The sequence below is a fragment of the Equus quagga genome, chromosome 14 (assembly GCF_021613505.1).
Source record: "Equus quagga isolate Etosha38 chromosome 14, UCLA_HA_Equagga_1.0, whole genome shotgun sequence".
NCBI lineage: Eukaryota > Metazoa > Chordata > Mammalia > Perissodactyla > Equidae > Equus > Equus quagga.
Window position 1 is genome coordinate 66275482 of NC_060280.1, and position 22107 is coordinate 66297588.

Sequence of the window (22107 nt, forward strand, 5' to 3'; positions counted from 1 at the left end):
AAATTTTTGAAAATTCCTGTATCAATATGAACGTAACTTATTTCTAAAATTAGAGGTGGAAGGGACAAACCAGAGCTTGTTTAGTGTATTTCCCCTACCCCACTCTTTTACATTCCCATAGCTCTTTGTTTATACTTTCCTTATGGCACTTACTAGCACATTCTGTTAAATCTTAGATTATATTTATTTAGTTACTTTATTTTTATTTTTTTTTCCTGCTTTTTCTCCCCCAAATCTCCCCAGAACATAGTTGTGTATTTTAGTTGTGGGTCCTTCTAGTTGCGGCATGTGGGGTGCTGCCTCAGCATGACCTGATGAGCGGTGCCATGTCCGCGCCCAGGATCCAAACCAGGGAAACCCTGGACCGCCCAAGAGGAGTGTGCGAACTTAACCACCCAGCCACGGGGCTGGCCCTATTTTGTTACTTTATAATTCTACTGTTATTACCACTTGAGTCTCTTGAATCTCCTGCAGTGTCCGCTATTGTGCTTTTTTTACGTCGTCATTGCTTTATGAATATATATTGAATAAAATATATATACCGCTGGACTCGTAAAGCCCAGAGCTTGTAGGTAGGATTTGGTTGATACTTCTCCACGTTTGACAGCTTCTCTGTTCCCATCTTGCCCTAGTTTGTGTATTGCCAAGTCTGTTGTGAACCCTTCCACAAGTTTTGTCTGGAGGAGAACGAGCGCCCCCTGGAGGACCAGCTGGAAAATTGGTGTTGTCGTCGCTGCAAGTTCTGTCACGTGTGTGGAAGGCAGCATCAGGCGACAAAGGTACAAAACTAAGTAACTGAGCTACTTAAAGTGTTACTCTCTAACTCCGTTTCTGCCTGTCAGTTTAGAATTTTGTGTCTGTATTTTTCTCTGTTGCTTAGTCTATTTTGACCGTTTAATTGGGTATAATCAGTTCCTTATTACTGTGTTTTAATTTTGGGAATATAGTAGAAAACATGGTTGGTATTGGATAAAATCCCTCAAAATAAATCAAGTCTACCTTACAAGACTATTCATCACTAAGTGCCTTTGGCAGGAAAGAAATCCCTGCTCTTTAATTGAGAGTGAATAATTTATAAGGAAATTTAAACTGTTACAGTGATGTGCTGTACTCATGGGAAGATAAGGATGAAGTGAGGTGTAGTAATGGGTGTTCAGCGAAGGTGACGTGATGCCCGCCTTTGGGCCTTTATCTTTTCTTAAACAGCAGCTGCTGGAGTGTAACAAGTGCCGAAACAGCTATCACCCTGAGTGCCTGGGACCAAACTACCCCACCAAGCCCACCAAGAAAAAGAAAGTGTGGGTGAGTGCACACAGTGTGCTGTTTCAAGGAGAACTGTCATGGGGCTGTTGGGCTTGCACAACTTAGGGTAGGAATATCCTTTCTTGAGGATGTCAGCATAGCAATGTCTTTGCCTCATTCTAGCCATCCCAGTAGAGAAGTCAACTCTAGAAATTGATTACGTTTCAGATCTTTTTAAATAAGAAGAGAAATTAAAAATAAGACATTCCTGTTGAATTTCTTTGCTTCTTTTCCAGATCTGTACCAAGTGTGTTCGCTGCAAGAGCTGTGGATCCACAACTCCAGGCAAAGGGTGGGATGCACAGTGGTCTCACGATTTCTCACTGTGCCATGATTGTGCCAAACTCTTTGCTAAAGGTACCTCAAAAAGCCAGTGTTGTCAGCTTTTAGAGGTTGTACTTGGTGTTTTGGAGGTGAGCTGGACACTCCAGTGGAATGAAATAAAGTCTTAACCTATCTTGTCAAGGATCCGTTTAGACACATTTATTAAGTTCCTGGCCTCGTTCTTTCCTTTACACAGAGAATTGTAGCAACAAGAGCTATTTTGTTAGCGTATGTGGGAGGAATTAAGGGGACTTTTTATAATAACTAACCACAAAGCAGTGCTGTAAGCCAGTATTTCCCAAAGTGAGGTGCATATATATTTGACTGTTTCAGAAACGATTTTAGGTGGCACTGGGTCAAACATTTCATTTTAATAGTTATACTGGAAAAAATTATAACTAATACATGAAACTCATTACTTTACTGACTTAGGATAATAATGATATAAAGTTCACTATCGAAGTTATTTAAAATAAGCACGTCAATGTTAAGTCTATTAAGTAAAAAAATAACAGAGGGGATACGTGGGTAAAGCAGATTGATCAGGGTGTGCTTTGTGCTGAATTTTAGGAAGTGCTGCTGCTCTAAGCACCAATGTAAAAGCACTAGGAATAAGGGAAACGTGCAAAGTAACTGTTTCTTTACTCCCCTATCTCACCTCTTTTTAAAACTTTAAGTATTTCTTTGAAATGTTTAAGAGATAAAGTTACGCTTCCATCATTTTTCTCTTATGCTGTCTGTAAAATCTACCCCATGACCTTTAAAAACGGGCCTAAAGAAGAGAACTAGTGGCATATTCTAAGAGCTCAGAATAACCCTGACACTTTACAGATGTGTGAACGTTCCGTAGTAGACCCGTGCTGGCATTTGTAAGCAGTTCCAGAAGAAGAAGATCGTGGCTTGCATTTTAGATCAGGTTGGCCTCTGTAAATCAGGGCTTTAGAGGCACTGGCGTGTGAACCAAAGCACTGCTGAAAACTTCGCTTTGCTTTCAGGAAACTTCTGCCCTCTCTGTGATAAGTGTTACGATGATGATGACTATGAGAGTAAGATGATGCAATGTGGGAAATGTGATCGCTGGGTCCATTCCAAATGTGAGAATCTTTCAGGTACAGAAGGTTGGAGTCTTTTTATTACAATTTCCTTCTCTTTTGGTACAGCTACATTTACAGCCCCCAAAGTGCTATAAACGTAAAATTATGGTAGAGTTGTTATCTGAAGTCTTTTTAAATGTAGTTCTTGGTCTCTAGGATAAGCAGCATTGTGTTAAGTTTGAGCTCGTTTATCTTGAATACATCCCTTTATATTTATTTTCTGTCCCTTATGGGTACCATTGGGTATTGATTGTCCAATATCCGATCCTGGATTAGTGTTAATACTGTCCCGTTGGAGGTCAGTTTGTGTGAGTTCCTAGGGGTATCAAAGTCTTAATACTGTTCCTAACATACAGCTTTGTATTAGGTTCAGTGGAATAGTTTCCTCTTCTTCTCTCTCCCACTCTTCAGAGCACCTCATCATTGTGGGTTTTTGTTTTTCTAGATGAGATGTATGAGATTCTATCTAATCTGCCAGAAAGCGTGGCCTACACTTGTGTGAACTGTACTGAGCGGCACCCTGCGGAGTGGCGACTGGCCCTTGAGAAAGAGCTACAGATCTCTCTGAAGCAGGTTCTGACAGCCTTGCTGAACTCTCGGACCACCAGCCACTTGCTACGCTACCGACAGGTAGGCCCAAGTCTCATCTGGTTTCCTGAGAGTTTGTTCTTAGGGGGTTTTACCTAGTAAGGGAATGTTTTGTTTTGTTTTTTTAAATTTTATTTAGCTTGATTCTTCATTTAGTTTTGTAAAGTTAATTGTTTTAGCCTTAAACCGTTAAGAAAACTTTTAGAGCCAAGGGTAGGATCTCCTTTGGGGTAAGAAATAGGAAGGGGCCATATCTTCAAAGGCTTTGCTGTTATAATAAGAAATTTGAATTTTATACTCAGAAGGCTGTGTGGAGCCAGTCAAGGACTTTACCCAAAAGAGTAACCTGATCAGAGTTGCTTTTTAGAAAAAAAAAAAATGCTTTTGACTAGAGAGAGAGGAAGGATTGGAGAGGACTGAGCCCAGAGGCAGGAGCGGTGGTTAGAAAGCATTTATAGTAACTAGGTAAGAGAGAGAATGGTGGCCTAAGAGGATAGGAGTGGGGCTAGAGACCCTTTGGCTCTGGAAATCTCTAGGGCTCCTCAGGGCACAATTTGTAAACCACTGCTTTTTGTCCATATAAGTTGTGAACTGCACATCTATGAAGTCGTCATTGGGAACACAAGATAGAACGTTGGAACAACCACATGGACAACTTCAACTCACAGCTACGCTGCTGCTGCTTCTTTTAATAGAGCTCCATTTTTTGAATAGGAAAATTAGGTGCTACCTATGTCTTACTCAAAAGGAACTGGACAGTTTCTCTTTCTTCAGACAAAGTTTGGAAGTTATCAAGCAAAGCTCTTAAGTTAGCCTAGCCAAGCTATTAGATAACAGGCTCTTTCTAACTTTCCTTTTCTATTGTTTGAGAAATTTCTCATTATGTTCATGTTCTTTAGGTTTTATAGTATGAATCATTCAATGCCATCTTCATTAATTTTAGTAGAATTTGCGTAGATGCCTCATTTTCAGTGTTAGATAAGAGAAACATATCTTCCCCCACAACAGGCTGCCAAACCTCCAGACTTAAATCCCGAGACGGAGGAGAGCATACCTTCCCGCAGCTCCCCAGAAGGACCTGACCCCCCAGTGCTGACTGAGGTCAGCAAACAGGAAGATCAGCAGCCTCTAGACCTGGAGGGAGTCAAGAGGAAGATGGACCAAGGGAGCTACACGTCTGTGGTGCGTCCCCACAGCAAACTAGCAAAATTGCCAGTGCCGGTTTCGCTTCCTTGGGTCTTTTGGGGGAAGAGACTGGGTGTCAGCATGAAAAGATGGTTTGTATTACATAAATACCTAAAAATATGTGAGTTATTTTAGCTCTGGGTTTCAGAAGATGGGTTATGATAGGGAACATAGAGGCTTAAAATGGTTTTTTTATTTGGCTTTCCTCTGAGTTCTCTGAAAATTATTTCTGCATTAAAATTATTTTTATATTAAAACTGTTTATGGGAAAACGCTAATGTGAAGTTAATTGGTTTGCCCCTTTTGAGAGCACATCTGAATAGTGTGTGTTTCTATAGAGGATATTCATTTGTAGATAGATGCCTTTTAACTTTATGGTTTTAAGAATGTTTGGGAAATAATCGTTTATTATCTCATGATCCATATTTGCTATTCAGTTTATTCATTTTAGTATAAATAAAAAATTGTGACCCTGTTTGGGTAACTTACCATGATAGTTAATTTATTTGCATTCTTGCCTTACTAGCCTGGCATCTTTTAATTGCCGCAAGTTAATTGTAACCTGAATCCAAAAGGCCTCCACCAGAGAAATGACACTGCATTAAAATAAGGTGTCCACGGGGCTGGCCCCGTGGCTGAGTGGTTAAGTTCACGCACTCCGCTGCAGGCGGCCCAGTGTTTCTTTGGTTCGAATCCTGGGCCCGGACGTGGCACTGCTCATCAAACCATGCTGAGGCGGCGTCCCACATGCCACAACTAGAAGGACCCACAACGAAGAATATACAACTATGTACTGGGGGGCTTTGGGGAGAAAAAGGAAAAAAATAAAATTAAAAAAATAAATAAATAAATAAGGTGTCCGTTTTCTGGTGGATCTCTGTACTGGATGATTTAGGAGGGAAGAGGAAGTGGTTTGGAGAGCACACTGTTTTATGAATAACTAATGTTCTGTTTTTGTATACAGTTGGAGTTCAGTGATGATATCGTGAAGATCATTCAAGCAGCCATTAATTCAGATGGAGGGCAGCCAGAGATTAAGAAAGCCAACAGCATGGTCAAGTCCTTCTTCATTCGGGTGAATGATATTAATAGTTCATGTTTTTAATGCTTATCTGTGGGTAATTACCCCGTGAACAAAACAGACTTGTTCTCTTCTATGTTTTCCATGTGTATAAAATATCTTTTGGTTTAATTCATTCCTTTGATTGTTTGGGAGGAAGGTGGTGAGGTCGCCAGAGTGGATGGATCCTTCCCCTTAGTGGCCTGAAATCATCCTATATTGACAGAGAAGCTGGTGTGACATTGTTGTTTTTTATGTGGTTTCCAAATGAATGTTCACATGCTTACATTTTGTTTGTTTGTTTGTTTTTCTGTTAGCAAATGGAACGTGTTTTTCCGTGGTTCAGTGTCAAAAAGTCCAGGTTTTGGGAGCCAAATAAAGTTTCAAGCAAGTAAGTAAATTCAGTATTACTTTTTTTCCTCCTTGTCAGCTAGACATCTGATAGTGCTTATATTTCTCGATTGAGGATTTTTTAGACTAGGTTTTAGTACTAAAAAATTAATCAGTTGAGGGACCAGTCCAGTGGTGCAGCAGTTAAGTTCGCACATTCTGCTTCAGCGGCCTGTGGTTTGCCGGTTTGGATCCTAAGCACAGACCTACCCACTGCTTAGCAAGCCATGCTGTGGCAGGTGTCCCACATATAAAGTAGAGGAAGATGGGCACGGATGTTAGCTCAGGGCCACTCTTCCCCAGCAGAAAGAGGAGGATTGGCAGCAGATGTTAGCTCAGGGCTAATCTTCCTCGGAAAAAAAAAACCAGTTGAAATGCCTTTTCAGTGCTGGTGTAGAGACAAGACTTAATGTTTAGTATAGTCTGTTGCCCTTTTTTTTCTTTCTTTATATATTTGCTATGTTTTAGGGAACTTGGTTTAACTTGTGGCATATGTTCTATATATATATGGCCCAATAATTCGGCTTGTTAGAGTTCTGTTTTGTCTGGGCTGCTCTCTCTACTGCTCTTGATTCTCCATACTTAACCTTACATTTTTATTCCAATAAATCCTTTTGATTCTTTTGTAAGGTTATCATTTGTTTCTGGAAGTTTAACCAAGATTGAGATATATTATATTTTTAAAAATAATAAAGTCCTTTGTATTTAGGCAGTTTTCAAATTCTGTGACTTGTTCTTACATTCTGTGAAAGGCTCATGCATGGGGCCGAGGCCTGATGATATCAAGAATTTTATTATTTTGTATAGTTCTAGGTATATTGTAGGAGTTCAATAAATGCTTGTTGAATCGATTGTTTTCAGCAGTGGGATGTTACCAAACGCAGTGCTTCCACCTTCACTTGACCATAATTATGCTCAGTGGCAGGAGCGAGAGGAAGACAGCCACACTGAGCAGCCTCCTTTAATGAAGAAAATCATTCCAGCTCCCAAACCTAAAGGGCCCGGAGAACCAGACTCACCAACTCCTCCGCACCCTCCTACACCACCGATTTTGAGTAAGGCACCAAACGAAGAGCCATTATCCATTTCTCTCTAGGTGCTCATGATTGACTTTGTGAATCCAAATTTAATATACTCGCATATTGGAAAGAAATTTTCAGGTCATCCTTAAATGTAATAAAATCATTATTTTTGCTTCCTTTGGAATGTTAACAAGGAAATGATGTACATAGTGTAACAGATGGTGAGATAGTATAACTTTGAACACTTTTTGGAAGTGTTTATTTTGTAGGCTATAGGCTTTTAAGCTGAATTGTTATCTTTTCTCCTACAAGTTAGACATAGTATTGCCAGTTTTAACTGGATGTCTTTTGGGTTCCAAGGTACTGATAGGAGTCGAGAAGATAGCCCAGAACTGAACCCACCCCCAGGCATAGAAGATAATAGACAGTGTGCGTTATGTTTGACGTATGGTGATGACAGTGCTAATGTAAGTACCTTGGCGAATAGGGTCCTATTTATTAGACAACCATAATGAACTGTTTGTCCTTTGTGTCTAAACTTGATGACTGGGTGCCATTTATTTAATGAATGTTTGTCACTTAGTTTGTGGCACTTGGGTTTTTGTCTATAACTGATTTCGTTGATTTAAAAGATGCTTTGCCTTAAATTAACCTGCTGATGTCTAGTAATTTCTACAGGAAGTTCCTCAAAAAAGATTTTATGAAAGTCAATAAAACATAAGTTGCATGTTAAATGGCTTGTGTTCAATGTAGTATAGCAGAATGGTTAGGATCCCAGTTCCGGCAGGCTGCCTGGATTCATCTCTGTGCTTTAGTGACTAGTTGTTGACCTTGGCAAGGAACTTAACCTCTCTGACCCTCAGTTTCATTTTTAAAACGAGGATAATAATAATACTTAGAAGGGTTATGAGGATTAAAGGAAATAATGTATGTAGAGACTTATTTACTGCCTGGCACGTAGTGAGCTTACAAGAAAAAAAGATTTTTTAATGCAAGCTGAGAGAGAGAGAGACCTGCCTTTGAAAGATGGTTTTAAAGAAGTCAGTGCATACTTTTATAAACTTACCACATGTTGCTTATTTTTTAATTCTCTGCGTTTATAAAATATTTCCAGTCTATGGAAAAGGTCATCTAGAAAAGAGAGAAGTGGAAACAGAGAAACATTGAAAAATGAATTGTGATTTTTGTGTGCATCCCTAAGTTAAAGAGTTATCATTGATTTATTGAAGTTATCTTCACCAAGGTAAAGCTAATAGCAAGGAAAATCTTCTTTGACATGATATTTTTTAAAGAATAAAGAAATCTCTTCATTTCCTAGGATGCTGGCCGTTTGCTATACATTGGCCAAAATGAGTGGACACATGTAAATTGCGCCTTGTGGTCAGCAGAAGTGTTTGAAGATGATGATGGGTCACTAAAGAATGTGCATATGGCTGTGATCAGGGGCAAGCAGCTGGTAAGAACTTGTGGGTAAATGTTATCAAAAAGATACCCTCTTAGTTTCCAGATAGTCTTTCTGTGGCTAAATGCTGCCTCACTATGGTTTTCTTAGTGCCTTCAGAATGGTTAGCCAACAGCAAATACTGTTGTGCACTGTAGGCAGATTGCTGTTCTGACTGAGCCTTAGAGGATGGGTGCAAAACAAATAGAAAATAAAGTATACGTAGTTTGGGAGATAATTCAGATGTGCAAGAAAGGTGTTAACTTATTAAGTGATTTAGACAAAATGACTCAAAGGTCCCAGTGGAATCAACACTCTGAAGTTTCATGGGATAAACACACGTAAATACATACACGAAGAGGGGATGTGGAAAGGGATCAGTAGCAGCTGAGAGTAAACAGAAAAGGCCACGAAGGAGTAAAGCTTAAAAATTTTAAAAGCTATATTTTGAAGGAGGGGAGAAAATGAAGGATTATCAAAAAGAAACAAAAATATAGCACGTGCAGAGAAACAATAGAAGTAAATTGTGTGGAGAGCATAGTCTTCCCTGGGGAGGAGCCCAGATTGTGACGGTAACAGAATAAGGTGGTGACATACAGGCCAGTTGAAGGAGATCTTTGAGTCACATGATCAGTTTATCTGTTAAGCCTAGTAACTAGAGAACCATTATGTTTCTGACTAGTTTTATCTTTCTAGAACTGAGTTCTTTTGCATATAATAGCTTTCTAGCAAGATGATGTTTTTAGCATTGATCTTCAAAGTTTCATCTCCTCTAAATCAGTCTTGCATCCTAGAAAAAAACCTATGTTTTGGTCCAAATTCTAAATCAAATTGTAATACTTAAATTTAGTAGTTATAGGGCCTGTTGGACAATAGGAGAGAGAGGATTTTTAGAGAAAGCTTTATGGCTTATATGACTTTCTCTGTAATTTAGCAGATTACCGATAAACAAAATGAATTGTAGGAAGCACAGACTGGGGTGATTCTGTAGAGTAGATGGAAAATGGCTTAAAACATCTGAAAGTCTGACCAGGACTCTGTTCTTTCTGGATTGTTAGAGATGTGAATTCTGCCAAAAGCCAGGAGCCACTGTGGGTTGCTGCCTCACATCCTGTACCAGCAACTACCACTTCATGTGCTCCCGAGCCAAGAACTGTGTCTTTCTGGACGATAAAAAAGTGTATTGCCAACGACACCGGGATTTGATCAAAGGCGAGGTGAGAGAGCTTTAGTTGCATTTTGAATTCTCTACGAATTCAGGGAAACTGTGCTAAAAATAACAAGATGGTAAACTTTGTTTCGCCTTCCTACTAGGTGTTACTAGAACCACTTCCTCTTAGGAGAAATACAGAAGTCTTGCTAGTGAAACAGAAGGGTGATTTTGAGATATGCTCTGTACTTTCCCTCTAAGAGAGTCAGTACCATGAGTACCATGAGCATAATGTGTCAAGGGGCAGCCTATTAACAGCTACCCTCGGTTTCCATTTAAGGTGGTTCCTGAGAATGGATTTGAAGTTTTTAGAAGAGTGTTTGTGGACTTTGAAGGAATCAGCTTGAGAAGGAAGTTTCTCAATGGCCTGGAACCAGAAAACATCCACATGATGATTGGTGCGACGTGGGCCTTGGTTGTTGGGGAAGCTGGGTGCATCATTGGGCACTTTCTTGTCTTCAGTTAAAATGAGCCTTCTCATTATGCCCTCTAATCAGTTCTTCTTTCCTTGTTCAGGCTCCATGACAATTGACTGCTTAGGAATTCTGAATGATCTCTCTGACTGTGAAGATAAGCTCTTTCCTATTGGATATCAGTAAGTAGCACTGTAAAGAGGAGACAGCAGCCCCCACAACTTGAGCACCCTGAAGCCATGAGAAGGTCATTACATGTAGGGCCAGACTTGTTAGCTACTTTGAACTGCTACTAAAAATTAACTACTGTTTTTTTCTAGTTCTTGTAGATTGGGACTAAAGTATCATTTTATGTCAGTTAAATCCAGTTAGAGAAGGAGAGCATAATTTCAGAATAATTTCCAAATAAAACCTAAATGGAAAACACAAGGTCTGTCTCTTAAGATCCACTAAATTCCATTCATCTGGATTCAGAAGTTCAGATTGTTGTCATGAATCAAACACCTCATGCTCCAGTCCTCAGTTGTACATTTTATAGGCCCTCCTAAAATTATAAACCCCTACAATAAAAATCAGATTCTCCAGTAAGCATTTACAATTTTTCCTAAATGGAGAAAATTGTTTAAACTTCTAACAAGCTGACAATATAAATTTACAATTCTCTATCTCTCCGCCTTTGGAGTCTCCGTTTGCCTTATATACTCCAGTTTATTCTGCATTCCAGTTCTGACGACACAGTCTGTGCTTCCCATGTCAGCTGGCAGCCCTTTGTGTAGACTAGGCTCCGTCAGCCTCCAACAGATTGGAAGCATTTACATTATCCATGTTTCCTGGGGCTTTTCTCCCAAAGGAAATGCCTCAGGTTTGCTTTTTCCTTACTTGGTACCCATTGTGGGGCAGTAGTCCCTTCCTGACGGCCAGTAACTATTTTTTATAGTAGTTAGTATTTTTCTTTCTCTGCACTTGAGGTTATTTTACTATTTTTGTCCCCTACTTATAATACAATAAAAAAGATTTTGTGCTATTTTCTGAGAGGCTGGGAAAAACCAAAGACTTGAAAAAGCTTGGAACATCCTAACTAGGGGAATCTATAATAAGAATTGATGAAATACAGCTAAATTCTCTTAATCAAGGGGACCAGGGAACCTACGATGAGAAGAGATTTTGACTGTTAGCCTCTGCTTCCATACTGTCACTTATGGTGACTTTACAAATCTGTTTGCCAGGTGTTCCAGGGTGTACTGGAGCACCACAGATGCTCGCAAGCGCTGTGTGTATACATGCAAGATAGTAGAGTGCCGGCCTCCAGTTGTAGAGCCGGATATCAACAGCACTGTTGAACACGATGAAAATAGGACCATCGCTCATAGTCCATCATCTTTAGCAGGTTAGTCTGTGATCGAGAGGGGACTTGGATTAGATTTTTGGGAGTACTGTGATTGAAGGGTGGGAAAAAAATCCTTTCTTTAGAAGCTCTTGTTTATTTCTATTTTGATATTTATCTAATAGCTGGCGTTTTATGGGTTCGTTTGTTTGATATTTTAATTGGACTTTTTCAGTAAGACTTTATTTCTTACCACAGAAATTTCATCTAAAGAAAGTCATAACACAGCTGAGAATATAAGTCCTCCGTCACCAGACCGACCTCCTCATTCGCAGACCTCTGGTTCCTGTTTTTATCATGTCATCTCCAAGGTCCCTAGGATTCCAACACCTAGTTATTCTCCAACACAGAGAGCCCCTGGCTGTCGGCCGTTGCCTTCTGCAGGTAAAGGACTTCATCGACCTACTTTACCTGAGAAGGTTGACTCAAAAATTAGTCTGTAATTCTTTCAAGCAACTTTACCTTAGTGACTTTTGCTAATCGGAAATGTTAATTTTTAGTTACTTATAAATATAGATAGCCAAGTCATTGAAACCAATGACAACCACACATTTGTTCTATCTGTAATAGACGTTATTACTTTTTCTCTCTTGTTTAGGAAGTCCTACCCCAACCACTCATGAAATAGTCACAGTGGGTGATCCTTTACTCTCCTCTGGACTTCGCAGCATTGGCTCCAGGCGTCATAGTACTTCTTCCTTGTCACCCCAGCGATCTAAACTCCGGATAATGTCTCCAATGAGAACTGGGAGTACTTACTCCAGGAATAGTGTTTCCTCAGTCTCCACCGTGGGGACTGCTACAGATCTTGAGTCAAGTACCAAAGCAGTCGATCATGTCTTAGGTCCACTGAATTCAAATACTAATTTAGGACAGAACACTCCCACCTCTTCAAATTTGCAAAGGACAGTGGTTACTATGGGCACTAAAACCAGTCACTTGGATGGATCTTCATCTTCAGAAATGAAGCATTCCACTGCTTCAGACTTGGCATCCAAGAGCTCCTCTTTGAAGGGAGAGAAGACCAAAATGCTAAGTTCCAAGAGTTCGGAGGGATCTGCACATAACGTGGCTTACCCTGGCATTCCTAAACTGGCCCCACAGGTTCATAATACAACATCTGGAGAATTAAATGTTAGTAAAATCAGCACTTATGTTGAACACTCTTCGGCACCGTTTTCTTCTAAAGAGACCCTCTCCTTCCCACCAGTCCATTTGAGAGGGCAAAGGAACGATCGAGACCAACATACAGATTCTAACCAATCAGCTAATCCCCCTCCCAGTGAAGATACTGAAGTCAAAACCTTGAAGCTCTCTGGAGTAAGCAACAGATCATCCATTACCAATGAACATGTGGGATCTAGTTCCAGAGACAGGAGACAGAAAGGGAAAAAATCTAGTAAAGAAACTTTCAAAGAAAAGCATTCCAGTAAATCTTTTTTGGAACCTGGTCAGGTGACGACTGGTGAAGAAGGAAACCTGAAGCCAGAGTCTGTGGATGAAGTTTTGACTCCTGAGTTTATGGGACGACCATGTAATAATGTTTCTTCTGATAAGATTGGGGACAAAGCTCTTTCTGTTCCAGGAGTCCCCAAAGCTCCATCCATGCAAGTAGAAGGATCTGCCAAGGAATTACAGACACCCCGGAAACGCACAGTTAAAGTAACACTGACACCTCTAAAAATGGAAAGTGAGAGTCAGTCCAAGAATACCCTGAAAGAAAGTAGTCCTGTTTCCCCTTTGCAAATAGAGTCAGCATCTCCAACAGAACCGATTTCAGCCTCCGAAAGTCCAGGAGATGGCCCAGTGGCCCAACCAAGCCCCAATAATACCTCATCTCAAGATTCTCAAAGTAACAACTATCAGAATCTTCCAGTACAGGACAGAAACCTAATGCTTCCAGATGGCCCCAAACCTCAGGAGGATGGCTCTTTCAAGAGGAGATATCCCCGTCGTAGTGCCCGAGCACGTTCTAACATGTTCTTTGGGCTCACCCCACTCTATGGAGTAAGATCCTATGGTGAAGAAGACATTCCGTTCTACAGCAGCTCAACTGGGAAGAAGCGAGGCAAGAGGTCGGCTGAAGGACAGGTGGATGGGGCTGACGACTTAAGCACTTCAGATGAAGATGACTTATACTATTACAATTTCACCAGAACAGTGATTTCTTCAGGTGGAGAGGAACGGCTGGCATCTCATAATTTATTCCGGGAGGAGGAACAATGTGATCTTCCAAAAATCTCACAGTTGGATGGTGTTGATGATGGGACAGAGAGTGACACTAGTGTCACAGCCACAACAAGGAAAAGCAGCCAGATTCCAAAAAGAAATGGTAAAGAAAATGGAACAGAGAACTTGAAGATTGATCGACCTGAAGATGCTGGTGAGAAAGAACATGTCATCAAGAGTTCTGTTGGCCACAAAAATGAGCCGAAGATGGATAACTGCCACTCTGTAAGCAGAGTGAAAACACAGGGGCAGGATTCCTTGGAAGCTCAGCTCAGCTCATTGGAGTCGAGCCGCAGAGTCCACACAAGCACCCCCTCGGACAAGAATTTACTGGACACTTATAATCCTGAGCTCCTGAAATCTGATTCAGATAATAACAACAGTGATGACTGCGGGAATATCCTGCCCTCAGACATTATGGACTTTGTTCTAAAGAATACTCCATCCATGCAGGCGCTGGGTGAGAGCCCAGAGTCCTCTTCATCAGAGCTCCTGAATCTTGGCGAAGGCTTGGGTCTTGACAGTAATCGTGAAAAAGACATGGGTCTTTTTGAAGTCTTTTCTCAGCAGTTGCCACCCACAGAACCTGTGGACAGCAGTGTCTCTTCCTCTATCTCAGCAGAGGAGCAGTTCGAGTTGCCCCTGGAGCTGCCATCTGATCTCTCTGTCCTGACCACCCGGAGTCCCACTGTCCCTAGCCAGAATCCCAGTAGACTAGCTGTAATCTCAGACTCAGGAGAGAAGAGAGTAACTATCACAGAAAAATCTGTGGCCTCCTCTGAAGGTGACTCAGCCCTGCTGAGTCCAGGAGTAGATCCAACCCCTGAAGGCCACATGACTCCTGATCACTTTATCCAAGGACACATGGATGCGGACCACATCTCCAGCCCTCCTTGTGGTTCAGTGGAGCAAGGTCATGGCAACAATCAGGATTTAACTAGAAACAGTAGCACCCCTGGCCTTCAGGTACCTGTTTCCCCTACCGTTCCTATCCAGAACCAGAAATATGTGCCCAATTCTACTGATAGTCCTGGCCCATCTCAGATTTCTAATGCAGCTGTCCAGACCACTCCACCCCACCTGAAACCAGCCACTGAAAAACTCATTGTTGTTAACCAGAACATGCAGCCACTTTATGTTCTCCAAACTCTTCCAAATGGAGTGACCCAAAAAATCCAATTGACCTCTTCTGTTAGTTCTACACCCAATGTGATGGAGACAAATACTTCAGTATTGGGGCCCATGGGAGGTGGTCTCACCTTGACCACAGGACTAAATCCAAGCTTGCCAACTTCTCAACCTTTGTTCCCTCCTGCTAGCAAAGGATTGCTCCCCATGCCTCATCACCAGCACTTACATTCCTTCCCTGCAGCTACTCGAAGTAGTTTCCCACCTAATATCAGCAGTCCTCCTTCAGGTCTACTTATTGGGGTTCAGCCTCCTCCAGATCCCCAACTTTTGGTTTCAGAAGCCAGCCAGAGGACAGACCTCAGTACCACAGTAGCCACTCCATCCTCTGGACTCAAGAAAAGACCCATATCTCGTCTTCAGACCCGAAAGAATAAAAAACTTGCTCCCTCTAGTACCCCTTCAAACATTGCCCCTTCTGATGTGGTTTCTAATATGACATTGATTAACTTCACACCCTCCCAGCTTCCAAATCATCCCAATCTGTTAGATCTGGGGTCACTTAATACTTCATCTCACCGAACTGTCCCCAACATCATAAAAAGGTCTAAATCTGGCATCATGTATTTTGAACAGGCACCCCTGTTACCACAGAGTGTGGGAGGAACTGCTGCCACGGCGGCTGGCACATCAACCATAAGCCAGGATACTGGCCACCTCACATCAGGGCCTGTGTCTGGCTTGGCATCCGGTTCCTCCGTCTTGAATGTTGTATCCATGCCAACAACAACAGCCCCTACAAGTAGTGCATCAGTTCCAGGACATGTTGCATTAACCAACCCGAGGTTGCTTGGTGCCCCAGATATTGGCTCAATCAGCAATCTTTTAATCAAAGCTAGCCAGCAGAGCCTGGGGATTCAGGACCAGCCTGTGGCTTTACCACCAAGTTCAGGAATGTTTCCACAGCTGGGGACATCACAGACTCCCTCTACTGCTGCGATGACAGCAGCATCTAGCATCTGTGTGCTCCCCTCTACTCAGACCACGGGCATAACAGCTGCTTCCCCTTCTGGGGAGGCAGGAGAACACTATCAGCTTCAGCACGTGAACCAGCTCCTTGCCAGCAAAACTGGACTTCTCTCCTCCCAGCGTGATCTTGATTCTGCTCCAGGGACCCAGGGATCCAACTTTACCCAAACAGTAGATGCTCCTAACAGCATGGGGCTAGAGCAGAATAAGGCTTTATCCTCAGCTATGCAAGCCAGCTCAGCCTCTCCTGGAGGCTCTCCATCCTCCGGACAGCAGTCAGCAAGCCCCTCAGTGCCGGGTCCCACTAAACCCAAACCAAAAATCAAACGGATTCAGCTGCCTTTGGACAAAGGGAATGGCAAGAAGCACAAGGTTTCCCATTTGCGGACCAGTTCTGAAGCACACATTCCAGACCAAGAAGCCAACACGACACCCCTGACCTCAGTCACAGGGTGAGAGATCCGAATGTTAGCTGTGCCGGGTCTGTGGGGTGTGTGCTCTGGGGCAGCGGCTGTTGCAGTGGTGGTCTTCGGGGAGGGACGTTCCTCTGTCCAAGCTGCATTACTTGGGGGTTTTCTGGGTTTTGACTTTGATTTCTTTTTTCTCATGGTGGTGACTTATAGAGCACAATTTAGTTCCATCTGTGGGCAGTTTGTCTCTTGGATAGAATCACATCTTGGATTACTCTTTGCTCGGATTTAAAACAGTGCTACTGTTTGCTCCTGCTTCTTTTTTGCTGAGCCTTAGGGTACGGAGGGATGATTAGTCCTGTCTGGAGGGCAGACCACCTGTTGTAGATCCTCATGGTCTCCTTTCATAAAACATTACCATGAAAGAGTAACCTATTTCAAGTGCACAAGTCTATTTTTACATGCGTATGCACCCATGTAGCCACCATTAAATCAAGATATAAAACATTTCTGGTGCCCCAGAAGGTTCCTTGTGCCCTTGCTTAGTCAGTACCCCTCAAGGTAACCACTCTCTAACCTGTATCACCACGGGTTAGTTTTCCCGGCTCGTAAATTTTATCAGATTGCGATAGAGTCATTTCTTTACGCTGACCTCCACATTTGGTACGTATTTACTGGTGGTTTTTTTTTGAAAAGATACAAATAATTCTGTTCTAGGACTCCGGGAGCAGAGCCGGAGCAGCAAGATACAGCTAATGTGGAACAGTCATCACAGAAGGAGTGTGGGCAGCCCGCAGGGTGAGAATAAAGATTAGTTCTCTAAGATTAAGCCCTCCATTCCATCTACCTCATTTTAAAAATAGTTTTTCATGATTTGTAAAGATTTTTGTTGTCACGGTCTTTTTAATGGAAGTAATACACACTTGTAAAAAAAAAAGGCATAGAATTATTTAAATAATGGATAATGGTTCTGTGTTCATCCTGCCTACCCTCCTCCCAATCTCTTCCCTGGAGGTAACCATTGCTAATAATTTGTTTTAATCCGTGCAGATATTTCTATGCATATAAAGAAATGTATGTGTACATACTGTTCTGTACTTGTTTTTTTCCCTCATATGTTGTATTGTGTAGATATTTCTGTGCCATTCCATGTAGATGCAGTTCATTTTTTTAACGCCTGCCTCTAGTTCTCTTGTGTGGACATACAATAAGTTATTTAACTAGTCCTCTATTGATATGCATTTGGATTGTTTCCAAGATTTATTTAATTGTGGACAGTGAAAATCGGCGGTGGGTTACTGGCTTGTGCAACATACTTTTATTTTTAGTTAAACCAGCTAACTTACTTAAGTAACTCCAGCACTGCTTCTAACAAGTATCCTTTCATTTTTTTCTAATACTAAGGATATGAGAAAAATTTCAAGGACACAGTCTACAACTCCAAAAGCAGAAACTTAATGTCAATATTGGGGAAAGAATCTCATAAAAGATACTTTTATGCCATGTACCGTACAGTAGTGTGGTGGTGGTGTTCATTCTACAGGTTGTACCCAAAGCGCCCTACGGTTCATTTCTACTCGTTGTTTTGTGTAGCTGACACAGCCATATGGCAGACTGTTGGCAGTTTTTGTCTTTGACTTGAAGAACTAGCTGATGCTACAGCTCACATTTAGGTTTCTTTTCATTTAGGCAAGTGGCTGCTCTTCCTGAGATTCAGATGACGCAAAATCCAACAAATGAACAAGAAAGTACAGGTAGGTGGGTGGGTAACAGGTCAGAATCAGAATTTCAAAGCCAAAAGTACTACAAAAATCACCTACATTACCTACTGATTTTCTGGATTAAAAAAAAAAAAAACCCTAAGCTCCAAAGAGGTGAAGTGATTGGTCAGAGTTGTGGACTAAAGCTCAGAGCAGAGCATCCATCTCCTGGTCCAGCGCTCGTCTGCTGCGTATTCTGTGATCTTCTGTCAACTAAAGGACACAGGACTAAAAAATCTGTGAAGACTCTTCTGCTCTGCTTGCTTTAACAGCAGTGTGGTTTAAATAGCTAGTGATAACCCAACTTTATCCCTTAGTTGTCACTGAAGGAAACCAACAATGGTTTTTATCATATAAGATAGCCAGATATTGGTTATGACACTAGATACATCTCCGTAGCACTTTCCATCTGTCCTAATGAATTTGATCAGTAAACAACTGGTCACTTCAAGATTAGAGAGTTCTGGATATAAGGCTTTGCCCATTTCCATTGAGGGAACATCCCAAAAGAGAACCAGGTAGAGAAAATGCGTAGGCATAAGATTTGGGACGTAATCACGTTCCACTGATTTGCTGATTCCCCAAGAGATACGTTTCTTTATGTAAGAAGACAGTGAGGGGTGGTGGCTGACTTGCAGACTCTGGAGCCCGATGGGTTGAAATCCCAGCTTTACCACTGATAAGCTGTATGAAACGGGGCCAAGTACTTAACCTCTGTCTGCCTCAGTGTTCTCACCTTCAATGTGTAGATAAGAATAACACCTACCTCACTGGATTGTTGTTGTAAGGTTTTTCTGAGTTAATATTATAGGAGGTTCCTAGAAGAATGCCTCATACATAGTGCTTCATGCGTATTAGCCATTATTATTTTTTAACTTTGACCCTATTGAGGGCAATTACTTATTGAAAAACTATCAAATTGTCATACCAGAAGCTCTGTCACAGAGACAGCATAACTTCATATATTAAAAAAAAAAAAATTCTAGGGGCCAGCCCCATGGTCGAGTGGTTAAAGTTCCGTGCACTCTGCTTCAGTGGCCCAGGCTCACAGTTTCGGATCCCAGGTGTGGACCTACTCCACTCATCAGTCATGCTGTGGAGGCATCTCACATACAAAGTAGAGGAAGATTGGCACAGATGTTAGCTCAAGGCTAATCTTCCTTGAGCAAGAAAGAAATAAAAAAGAAGATTGGCAACAGATGTTAGCTCAGGGTGAACGTCCTCACCCAAAAAAAAAAGAAATCTAGTTTTAGCCACTTTCTAGCTATGACCTTGGGTAAGCTGCTTTACCTCTTTGAGCCTCAGTTTTGTTATCTGTCAGTGGGAATAATAATACCAACTATGGAATGGTGTTAGCTTTAGAGATAATGTATGTGAAGTCAGTGCTCAGTAAGTGCTGTTGCATGTTGGCCCCTATTTTCTCTCTCATAGAACCAAAAACAGTGGAAGAAGAAGAAAGTAACTTTAGCTCTCCACTGATGCTTTGGCTCCAACAAGAACAGAAGCGGAAGGAAAGCATTGCTGAGAAAAAGCCTAAGAAAGGACTTGTTTTTGAAATTTCAAGTGATGATGGCTTTCAGATCTGTGCGGAAAGTATTGAAGGTCAGTGGATTGAGTTGGGCTGGCCCACCAGCACAGGCCCTGTTTCAGCTGGATCCACACTGTCTATATTAGTACCGTTTAAGTGGGCAGTTTTGTGCTAGGTGTTGTGGAAGATATTTGGACACATTATATATTTAACATGTCCTTAATAGTTAGTTATTGGAGAAATAGTCCATCATTTATGTGAAAACTTGATATAGGTTCTGTTTTTAAGATTGCACACACCTCTCTCTGACTTCTGCCTTCACACATTGCTTCCCTCTGCTTGGAATATTCTTTCTCCTCTCATACATCTGGGAGCTCCAGCTCATCCTTCAAGATTCAGCTCAGAAAGTCTTCCCTGACCTGAGGCACTCTCCCTCTCTCCTTTCAGCAACTTTTAGGATCTCAAATATTTCTCTCTCATAGCTTAAAATTTGTTTTCTAAATGTTCGCTTACTTTTATCTTACTCAACAAGGAACTTCCTGTAAGGGCTGGGATTTTATTTTCTTCCTCATCTTTGTATCCCCAGCATGTAGATGTTCACTGGCTGTTGAAAGACTGGTGAATGTTCTCTAGGTAGTAAGTACCAGAGGAGCTTGAAGGAGAGAAATACTGCTATGGGTCAGTTAGAGTTATCAAAAAAAAGTGAAGGTTAATAGAATAGAAGATTCTGTTAAAGGAGATGATAGAATTTGGGTTAGGCAAAGAGGAGTGGGAAAGCCTCTCTAAGGAGGGATGTAAGCAGAGTTAAAAGACAGGATTGCGTTTGGCGGGTACAGAGTGGCGTCACGTGGGAGGATGAAATCCCTGTGAAGTAACGGTGAAAAACACAACTGGGAAGGTGGGTTGGGCCCTGGTTTGCGAGGGCCTTCAGTGCCAAACCATGAGGCCTTGTTAAATCTTGAGGAGTGAGATAAAAGCTGAATTTCGAGAAGCTTAATGTGGTAGCTCCATATAAAATAGATTGAATTAGAGACACTAAAAGCAAGAGGTCACTCATGAGAGTATTGCTCCAGTGGAGATGTCAGGTGATAAAGCCCATTTCTGGTAGGAAGAGAAGGAAAGGAAAGAAGAACATACTTAATGACTGCTTGGATCTGGAGAGTGGGGAGAGAAGAGTCAAAGAGACTGAAGATTCAGGCCTGAGTGACTGAAAGACAGATATGTAAGGAGAACAAGAAAATTACCAGTTCGAATGTATGAGTTCCACATAAGATATACTGAGTGTGGAGTGCTGGTAAGAAATCCAACAGACAGTAAGAGGTCATAGAATCTTAAGTTAGAGCTGGAAGGAACTGGAAAGATTTTCTAATTACACCCCTTAATTTTAAGGAACTGCGGGGTTATGATCTCCCCAGAGTCCTGATTAAGTTGTTAGTGCTGGTATTGTATTGGATGGGGATACAGGGAGTAGAATTGATGGCATACATTAGGGGTTGGGACGCAGACTGCCGGCAGGGGAGCCGAATGCTTTGGTGGTTCAGGGTCATTTGCAGAAGGTCTGGCTCTCCTCACTGCTTCTGTGTCCCTTCTAACAGCAGGGAGCCCTGCTGGCTACTACACCTTCTAGTGCACTGAACTGATCCACACTACGAGAACAACAACAAACTCCTCTCGCGTGGTGTGTCTTTGCGCTGTGGGGAGCACAATGTTTGTGCATGCCATTGGTGTTAAGAGGTGTTTGACCAGATATTTTATTTCCTCATAGATGCCTGGAAGTCACTGACAGATAAAGTCCAGGAAGCTCGATCAAATGCCCGCCTAAAGCAGCTCTCATTTGCAGGTAACAGCTACCGTGGTCATTTTCCTCCTGTCTCAGAATATTCTGGTAACTTGTTGGTCTAAGCTGCAGAGTTGATTCTACAAAAAAAAACAACTTTCTTTTTTTGTTTTTTTTATAACTTTTCACAGCTTTATTGAGATATAATTCTTATACAGTTCACTCATTTAAAACATACAATTCAGTATCTTTTAATATATTGACAGAGTTGTGCAACCATCACTACTGTATGGTTCCAGAACATTTTCAGCATCCCCAAAAGAAACCCCATAGCCATTAGCAGTCATTCCTCAGCCCTAGCCCCTGGCAGCTACTCATCTGCTTTCTGTCTCTATGGATTTGCCTGTTCTATACATTTCACATAAATGGAATACAATATATGGCCTTTTCTGACTGGCTTCTTTCGTTTAACGTAAGGCTTTCAAGATTTCTCCCTACTCTAACATTGCATCAGTACTTCATTTCTGTTTCTTTACAGATGAATTTTATTTTTTTATAGTTTAGGAAAATATTTAATGTTTTTGGAAAACTTTACATGATCTATATAACAAGCAAGTACGTAGAAACATCTTCACTTCCTGTTCTGAATTTGCAAATAATTTACAAGTATGTAAATCACACTTGAAATTGTAATACAGATGAATTTTTTTATTGTGGTAAAAAACACACAACATAAAATTTGCTGTCTTAACCATTTTTAAGTGGACAGTTCAGTGGTATTAAATACATTCACATTCTTGTGCAGCCATCACCACCATCCATCCCCATAACTC

General features: G+C 41.5%; 1 protein-coding gene across 7 annotated transcripts in view; it reads left to right on the plus strand.

The window, feature by feature from the left end:
• Positions 1-22107, plus strand: part of KMT2A (lysine methyltransferase 2A) — an 80703-nt gene that overhangs the window by 39994 nt on the left and 18602 nt on the right. For 4 of the 7 annotated variants that reach the window (XM_046685071.1, XM_046685074.1, XM_046685077.1 and 1 more), the window contains 21 exons: positions 633-779; positions 1207-1302; positions 1539-1659; positions 2622-2744; positions 3166-3350; positions 4317-4490; positions 5458-5568; positions 5871-5944; positions 6805-6998; positions 7326-7432; positions 8284-8421; positions 9465-9623; positions 9897-10014; positions 10133-10211; positions 11256-11416; positions 11612-11797; positions 12012-16251; positions 16927-17007; positions 17899-17963; positions 19401-19571; positions 21263-21337. In XM_046685071.1, the coding sequence (XP_046541027.1) occupies positions 633-779; positions 1207-1302; positions 1539-1659; positions 2622-2744; positions 3166-3350; positions 4317-4490; positions 5458-5568; positions 5871-5944; positions 6805-6998; positions 7326-7432; positions 8284-8421; positions 9465-9623; positions 9897-10014; positions 10133-10211; positions 11256-11416; positions 11612-11797; positions 12012-16251; positions 16927-17007; positions 17899-17963; positions 19401-19571; positions 21263-21337 (6805 nt within the window). The remainder of the gene's footprint in view (positions 1-632; positions 780-1206; positions 1303-1538; positions 1660-2621; positions 2745-3165; positions 3351-4316; positions 4491-5457; positions 5569-5870; positions 5945-6804; positions 6999-7325; positions 7433-8283; positions 8422-9464; positions 9624-9896; positions 10015-10132; positions 10212-11255; positions 11417-11611; positions 11798-12011; positions 16252-16926; positions 17008-17898; positions 17964-19400; positions 19572-21262; positions 21338-22107) is intronic. The other 3 variants (XM_046685073.1, XM_046685075.1, XM_046685072.1) reach the window with 2 other exon arrangements.